This window comes from Herpailurus yagouaroundi, unplaced genomic scaffold, assembly GCF_014898765.1.
Source record: "Herpailurus yagouaroundi ecotype Mexico unplaced genomic scaffold, PumYag 77, whole genome shotgun sequence".
In the NCBI taxonomy this organism is placed as follows: domain Eukaryota; kingdom Metazoa; phylum Chordata; class Mammalia; order Carnivora; family Felidae; genus Herpailurus; species Herpailurus yagouaroundi.
The window spans coordinates 27,802,113-27,809,923 of record NW_024412388.1 but is presented as its reverse complement, the minus strand read 5'-3'; the positions used below and the strand labels follow the sequence as shown (position 1 = coordinate 27,809,923).

Sequence of the window (7,811 nt, the reverse complement as noted above, 5' to 3'; positions counted from 1 at the left end):
GCAAAGCTGGGCATGCTTCTCTCTCCCCTGAGGCTAGGATAATCTGAAAATATCCCAGAAGTTTGAGGGGAGAGGTCTTCTCCCTTTTAAAATTTTCCTTTCCTCAAAATGGTATACAGAACCATCTTTCAAGCCAAGGCCTTTGACGGGGGCCCAAGATAACAGAATGAGGCACACAGCCTTCAGTCCACGCAGGGCACAGGCACGATGTACCCTCCTCACCCCATGGTTGGCAATCCGGTGAGAGAGACTGCCCTCTGCATCCTCCTACAGGGGTCCTGTTCTTGGGTCCTACTTGGGAAGCAACCTATGAAGAAGTCAGGCTTTGAAACCAGGGACATCTGGCTTGTCTCGCCCACTGCCTGGGCCACTTTGACTGACCAAAGGACAAAATCATGCTCACTTTGCCCTTCCTGGATGAACCAGCTGTGCAGACAATTGGAAGAACTGGAGGAATCTGCCTGACATCTCGGCAGCCTTGTGTTCCTAGCTCCTGGCAGAGCCGATAAAGAGGCACCAGGCTTGAGAAGGTCAAGGGTGGGGTGAAGTGGACAGAATCCAGGGCACAGGAGAGATTTAGGAACCAGTGGTAGGATTTACCAACAATTTTATTGCTGGGAGTTCTGCTAAGAGCTGTTAATAAGCTCCATGACAGTCAAGGGCCAGGTATGTATCTAGATCAGCTAGATGCAAGTGCTGGTTTCCCTGATCCATGTAAACTTACTGCCCAGGGGCTCTGTCCAAAGACATGCTCTCTGGCAAACTGGCTAAATCCCAACAAGGGGAAATGACGCTACTGCTGATCACTTCTGCCCCCCACCCAACCCCATGTGTTAGATAATAAAGGAAAATGCCACAAATGCACTTCCAAGATCAAAGCTGTCCAGATCCCTCCCGTGTGCCCGAGGAGCCGGGCTTGCCCAACGCTCTGCAGTGAGCTGGAAACCGAGCATCATGGAGGCACCAGCCCTCCACACTCACTGTCCAATGACCTCCCCCAGAGACCCCGCCCCAGAGGTATGCTCCACCCACACTGCAGGATGACAGAGGCAGCGACCTATGCTGCAGTAAGCCTCTGGGTTTCCAATCTGAGCTGTAGTTGGTCCTGCTGGACACAGTGGAGCCCCAGCAGCTGTGGCCCTCACAGACTCTTCTGGAAGAGCCGGTGCAGGCTCTGGGCCAGGACGTCTGTCTCCTCGTAGCCCTCACAGCTTTGCTGCCAGCTCTCTGGCACCTGTTCCATCCCATAGTAGGCACCAGCAATGGCCCCGGCCATGGTGGCAATGGTGTCTGTGTCCCCCCCCAGTGAGATGGAGTAGATAAGAGTCCTTTGGAGACTGTTGAAGGCAGAGGGAATCTCAGGGTCAGGCTCCATGCAGCGCAGGAAGCAGTAGATGGCGGTGGGCACAGATTCAAAGGCAGCAATGCCATTCCCTGTAGGGAAGCCAACGTATGGGGACACAGCACTCACCCACTCTCTATGTCCCCAGACTTCTTCTGGCCACTCACCCCAAGCCAATACTCTCAGCTTCAAGCTGGGCCATAATTCAGACCACGGGTTCTAGAATTAGACTACCCAGGTTCAAATCCTGGCTCTCTCTCCTATTAGCCATGGGATCAGAAAAGTTCCTTAATGGCTAAGATTCCTGTTTTTGGGATTCGACATCTCGGGCAGAGAGGGAATGAAGTCAGAGACTTTCACAGGGCTAGTGTGGGGGTGAAATGGGCCACAGGTAAAGTCTTCTGCGAGGTGCCCAGAACACAGGACAAGTGCCGTGTAAATAAGCATCAGTTATCAACACCAACTGTCCAGACCAGCAGCCACCTGCCATTTTGGGGACATTTATCTGTAAGGCTGAAGGTGCTACAGCCCTAGAGGAGCCATAGAGCAAGAAGGTGCTGTGCTTACAACCCTGCACAGGGACTGCACAGAGCTGGCTCTGCTGTCACAGCAGCCCCAGGCAAAAACACAAAAGCAGGCATGCCTCCAGGTTCCCGTCCTGTCCCCATGCCCAGGCCTAGCCCAGAGGGTGACGGCTGTGTGTGTGTGTGGGGGGGGGGGGGGGGGTCTACCCACCTAGCTCAGACACCACCTCCTCTCTGGTCACGGAGTCCTGCTCTAGAAGGGCTCCAATCTTCTTCAGTCGGCTGGAGTAGGGACGCTCCTCCATGCCCAACCTGTGGGTCAGGGGTGAGATTTCAGGGAGGCCGGAGCCAGCACGGTAGAGATGGAAGGCAGGGGAAGGGGTGTGGGAGGGCAAGGCGGGAGTGATCAGGCTGACACCCAACACAGACATCCTGACAAGAAGTGGGAGAGGGCTAGAAGTGAGTTGCTTTTTTAATTCCCTGGTACCCTAAGGGCCTCAAAGCAGAGTCAAGGCAAATGGGCTCTTCCTCCTAAGAGTCTGCAATTCAAGAAGGGAGGTTTCAGGGGCACCTGGGTTAAGCATCCTTTTTTTTTTTTTTTTTATGTTTATTTAGAAAGACTGAGAGAGAGAAGGTGGAGGAAGGGCAGAGAGAGAGAGAGAGGATCAAAGTGGGCTCTGCACTGACAGCAGTGAGCTCAATGTGGGGCTCAAACTCATGAACCTTAAGGTTATGACCTGAGCTGAAGTGGGATGCTTAACTGAACCACCCAGTGCCCCCCCCTTTTTTTTTAATATGTGAGTTTTTTTTTTTTTTCTCAATGTTTATTTATTTTTAGAGAGAGAGAGAGAGAGCAAGAGAGCATGAGCAGGGAGGGGCAGAGACAGAGGGAGAGAGAATCCCAAGCAGGCCCCACGATATCAGCACAGAGCCCAACGTGGGGCTCAATCTCAAAAACCGTGAGGTCAGGACCTGAGCCAAAATTAAGAGTTGGATGCTTAATAGACTGAGACACCCAGGCGCCCCAGCACCTAACTCTTAACTTTGGCTCAGGTCATGATCTCACGATTCATGAGATCAAGCCCTGTGTTGGGCTCTGCACTGACAGCTCAGAACCTTCTTGGGATTCTCTCTCTCTCCCTTTCTCTTCTGCTCACACACACGAGTGCACTCTCTCTCAAAATAAATAAATTAACTTAAAATTGTGGCCAGGCCAGAGGACCCCGCAATGCATGCATACCCATAAGCATCCTTCCAGCCTGTCTCCATCCCACATACTCACTCCCTGGCATCCGAGACAGACTGGGCGTCACTCTCCAGCTCTTCCATGTGGCCCAGGAGTTGTTGGAGGAAATGCTCACTGGATGACTCCCCCTGCAAAGCCAGGTGCACGGCCAGGGCCTGCAGGATGGCGCCATTGTAACCCAGGGAGGAGGCGTGTGTCAGCTGGGCTGAGAGCCGGGCAAACTAGGGCAGAGGCAGCAGAGGCAGAAGACTTGCTGTCACAGAACCCAACCTGCAGAGAAGAGGGAGGGAGGGGAAAGCCCAGCAACCAGCCCACCTGGATTACCTTCTGCACGTCCTGGACACTGCTATAGGCCAGCGAGATGCCGGCCACCCGCATGGCACCCCCATTGCCATAGGAGCCTTTCCCATTAAACTGGGCCCGGGCAGGCTCAAAGACATCACGGCACTTGGGGCTCAGGAGCTTCTTGAAGACAGTGACTACTCCAGCACCGTAACCCCGATCAGGGTCTTTCTTGTACTCCTGAGCAAATCTAGGGGAGAGAACGGAGACAGGATTAGGGTTGAAAAGATGCCTGTCAGGGCTGGGAGAGAACGCTGGCTGCTGGCAAAAGAAGATGGCTTAGGGACCAAAGGAGCCTGTCCCAGCAGGGCTGTCACCTCTGGCTTGGGAAGCCACAGCGTTACTGTGTCCCGCTGAGGGTGGGGGTCCCAGCATGCACCGACATCATCACTCTGGCCAAGAAGCGCAGTTATTGGCCAAGAAGCGCAGTTATTCTGCCCACCTGCTTTGCCTCACCCCAGGCCCGTCCCCCTCACCTGTGAGCCATGTCCACCTCGTCGAAGGCCTCCTTGGCCAGCAGGGACTGCACCAGGGCCCTGGCCATGGCTGTGTCGTCTGTGTAGTACAATGCTTCTGCAGGGACAGGGTGGGAGTGGGGGTGAGATCACACTGCAGGGCTTGAAGGTGGTGGCTTTGGCCTCCTGCCCCCCTCCTTTATTTAAAAAAAAAAATTTTTTTTTTAATGTTTGTTTATTTTTGAGACAGAGAGAGACAGAGCGTGAGCATGGTAGAGGCAGAGAGAGAGGGAGACACAGAATCTGAAACAGGCTCCAGGCTCTGAGCTGTCAGCACAGAGCCTGATGTGGGGCTGGAACCCATGAACTGTGAGATCATGATGTGAGCTGAAGTCTGACACTTAACTGAGCCACCCAGGCGCCATTGTTTTTTTAAAGTAACCTCTACATCCAATGTGGGGCTGAAACTCATGACCCTAAGATCAAGAGTCACATGCTCTACTGATTGAGCCAGGCGCCCCTGACCTCCCACTTTTATTTGCCAGTTCTAGAATGCCTTAAGTCAGTCTCTCACTCCCAGCCAGTTTCCTGGGCTACAGGCCTTGGGATTTTTAGCAATTCTTTATTGTGAGTCAGTTATGACCTGCTGACTTCCGAAGGAAAATCTGTTCCCTTCTGCCTGCCCTGACTGTAGCTCTCCTGCACCACCACCCCCACCCTCCAACCCAGCCTATATGTGCAGCAGAAAATTCTTCCTAAAAGCAGACTATCACTTTCCTCAACTCACTCTCCTGCTCCTAACGGCTGTCTGTTGCTTTCAGGATCAGGCCAAATTCACTGCCCTGGCATCTGAAGCCCTTCGTTGTAGGCCCCTTCCCTCGTCTCTCTTACATCCCACTGCTCCCTGAAACTTGGAGCCTGGGTCGACCCTCTCTCCACCTGCCCCACTTCTCCTTCTTGGTGCCCGGGAGTACGGCTCTGGCACTTCTGACTCAGCAACACTGGTTATATGATGTCTCAAGTGGGCTGTGAGCCAGCAAGACTGGGACTTGGTTTTACTACAGGAGGAGAGGGCTACAGAGAAGGAAGCATTCTCCCTGTGAGCCCCCAGCCCCACTCCACTCTGTGTATTGCAAGCCCCCCCCCACCCCTTTCTCCCTTTCACTCTTAAGGAGGCTCCCATCCTGGCTTCACAAGGAAGAGGAGTCAACAGCCCTCTTAGCCACAGCCACACTCTTTTGTTACCCCTTGACCAAGTGAGTCCCTCTTCTAGTCCATCCAGCCCAGCCCCTCAGGGAACGTGTTCTTCCTCTTCTCTCCTGTCCCCTCAACCCCTCCCTGTGTGGTAGAGCAACACCCATTCTCCCTTTGTGTGGTTCCTGCGCCCAGCCTGTCCCCAGGGAGCCACTTCTCTACCATCTTCAGCCCATGTGGTTAGGGCATAAGGTTCACATCACCAACAGCCTCCTCAAATAGCACACCCTACTACTCCTTTGTTCAGGGATGGATAGATGGCCAAGCCAGGCCGAGGAGACGCAATCTGGGATTTCTGCTGGGGCTGCTGCAGACAGACTTCCTCTGCTGGAACTGCTGAGGTCACCCCACGGGGAGGGTCTGCCAGAGCGAGTGAAGCCAACCCAGAAGAATGTGGATCTGAATAAGGAGAGGAGCTGGGTCTTGAAGTGACTTGAGCCCCTGGATTTCAGCGCCGCATGAAACCAGACCTACCTCTGGACTTCTCAGTTATGTCACTCAATGAATTCTCTTTCTGCTTAGGTCGTCCTGAGTTTTCTGCTACTTGTATCCAAAAGGTCCTAAAACACCTGCTAACCTAAAATGTTGTCCCTTCATCTTAACATCAAACCAAAGATGAAATCAGAAACCATCTCTCCATCTTATCTTTGCCTCAACCATGGCTCCTGGCTCTCTCTCCCATCATACTAAACCATACCCTTTTTCCTCTTTCTACTTCCTCCTAAATCCATTGAAATCTAACTTCCAGGTTTCAACATTCTACTGAAAACGCTTTTTCTTTTTAACGTTTATTTTTTATTTTTCAGTGAAAGAGGGAAAGAGAACAAGCAGGGGTGGGGCAGAGAAAGAGGGAGACAGAATTCAAAGCAGGCTCCAGGATCTGAGCTGTCTGCACAGAGCCCCATGCGGGCCTCAAATCCACAAACCCCGAAATCAGATGCTTAACTGACTGATCCACCCAGGCTCCCCATCGACTGAAAATGCTTTTCGCAACCAGACTTGAACCTCTCTGTAGCATGACACCACTGACTAGTGTCCTCATTTTGAAAATCTCTTGGGTAGTGTCGATACCCATGCCCCCCTGCCTCATTTCCTATCAAACCATTTCGTTCTCTAGCTCCTTTTGCTCCTTCAGCGTTCTGAATATGGCCCCTTTTTCTTACTGTTCTACATGCTCTCCAAGAATCATCCTCCGCTTGACCTCAGACATGATGCTGGTCAGAAATCTGGATGAGGGAGGACCTGGCTGCACAAGGAGAGCAGTGGAGGGGAGACAGGCTTTATACATACAGCGCTGCAAAAGCCTGGGCTAGAGCGAGCTGGGGTGAGAGGAGACGAGTGCAGAAGGCCAAGGGTGGTAGAAAGTGAAACTGGAGAGTCGGGGGAGGGCCGGCCAGGTAGGTCACGTTAAAGAGTTTGTTTCTATTCTGAGGGTAAGGGAAAATCACTGCAGTGCTTCCTGCGGTGGAGGCCCCCGTAACATCTGTTTCCGAGAAGGGTTCTCCCTGATGTGTGGAGAATGTGATTCGGGAGAACTGGGTAGAAGGAGCAAAAACGGCAGCGGCGTATACACTGGAGCAGGCGCAATGCAGAAGAATGACACCGGGGTTTCAGGATTGCGCGGCTGATTGGATGGTGTTGCCAGGCCGCGAGCTGGGGCGAGACGTGCGAAGCCGGGGCTCGAATTCCGACGCGCTGAGTCCGAGCTGCCTGCGGCTCATCCAGACCCGGCCCCCGCAGCCCCGGGCGGCCTTACCTCCGATGCCAGTCCCTCCCGCCCCGAGGCCCCCGCGGACCCCCGGCCTCCGCGTCCTCACGTGCACCCGGCCCCGCCCACCTGTCCGCGCGCTCCCCGGCGAGCCCGGGTCCGGCTCCAGGCTCTGGACGTGACGCAGGACTGACGTCAGGGTGACGGTATCGTGCGCCTCGTAGAAGGAGCCCACGCAGTCCCCGAGCAGCGCGCCGGCTAGGCAGCCTCGGAAGCGAGAGAGGGAGCGGGCCGCCCCAGCGCCCGCGCAGCCCGCCGCCGTCATCGCCGCCGCCGCCACCGCCATCCGCGCGGAGCAGTCGCCACTTCCGGTGCGGCCGGCGCGCGCCCCAGAGCAACGCTTCCCGCCAGCCCCACAGTGCCGCCCAGCGGCCCGGAGCCTCGGCGTCTCTCCGCGCCCACAGCGCCGCCCAGCGGCCCGGAGACGCGGCTCCGGCGTCCGGCATCACTGGTTTGGGCCTGGCCTCCGCTTTTAGCTCCATAATCCCGTAAACGTCACAGACGGGCGGGACGGCCACTAAAGGGTCCCTGAGGGGAGGGCCCTGAGCCAGACCAGCGGACCACAACAGCCCTTGAGGCCACTGTCTCCACCCCTCACCTCCCCACCCCGCTCCCGTAGCCTGCTTTTAGGAAGCCTCGCTCTGGGCCCCAGCAATCCCAGCCCTCCCCAGGGCTGTCCCAGCTCTTGGCTCCATCAGGCCTGCCCCTCCACCTCACCCCCACCCCACCCCGGGCCTCTCCTGGGCATCAGGAGAGCAGGCAAGGGTCCAGCTGGAGCAAAGCTGGTGAGCGGTCACGCTGCTAGAGCCCAGGGGATGCTGGCCTAGTCCAGAGAGGACTTCCCTGAGGAGGGAGGAGGGAAGGAATCAGATTGAGAACA

General features: G+C 55.3%; 1 protein-coding gene and 1 long non-coding RNA gene across 3 annotated transcripts in view; one reads left to right on the top strand and one right to left on the bottom strand.

Annotated features, from left to right (window-relative positions):
• Nucleotides 1-575: 575 nt before the first annotated feature.
• On the bottom strand, nucleotides 576-7,230 carry ADPRS (ADP-ribosylserine hydrolase). The gene is made up of 6 exons (XM_040469282.1): nucleotides 7,001-7,230; nucleotides 3,931-4,027; nucleotides 3,437-3,644; nucleotides 3,149-3,333; nucleotides 2,078-2,178; nucleotides 576-1,434 (listed from the first exon to the last, which is right to left on the bottom strand). Exons 1-6 carry the CDS (start codon nucleotides 7,215-7,217, stop codon nucleotides 1,142-1,144), a joined length of 1,101 nt encoding a protein of 366 aa, XP_040325216.1. The 5' UTR covers nucleotides 7,218-7,230; the 3' UTR covers nucleotides 576-1,141.
• LOC121026430 (uncharacterized) overlaps nucleotides 7,155-7,811 on the top strand; it is a 1,006-nt gene continuing 349 nt past the window's right edge. The window contains exon 1 of one of the 2 annotated variants that reach the window (XR_005788359.1): nucleotides 7,155-7,242. This is a non-coding gene — a long non-coding RNA (uncharacterized LOC121026430). Of the gene's footprint in view, nucleotides 7,243-7,430; nucleotides 7,717-7,811 lie in introns of those variants that run through there. The other variant, XR_005788361.1, reaches the window with a different exon arrangement.

What these genes read in the sequence shown, in the direction of transcription:
- ADPRS (XM_040469282.1), bottom strand. Translation starts at nt 7,217, where the DNA reads ATGGCGGTGGCGGCGGCGGCGATGACGGCGGCGGGCTGCGCGGGCGCT. An exon ending in GCCGGGGAGCGCGCGGACAG is followed by an intron (nt 4,028 to 7,000) that starts GTGGGCGGGGCC and finishes CTGTCCCTGCAG; the next exon opens with AAGCATTGTACTACACAGAC. An exon ending in TCTGTCTCGGATGCCAGGGA is followed by an intron (nt 2,179 to 3,148) that starts GTGAGTATGTGG and finishes CCTGACCCACAG; the next exon opens with GTTGGGCATGGAGGAGCGTC.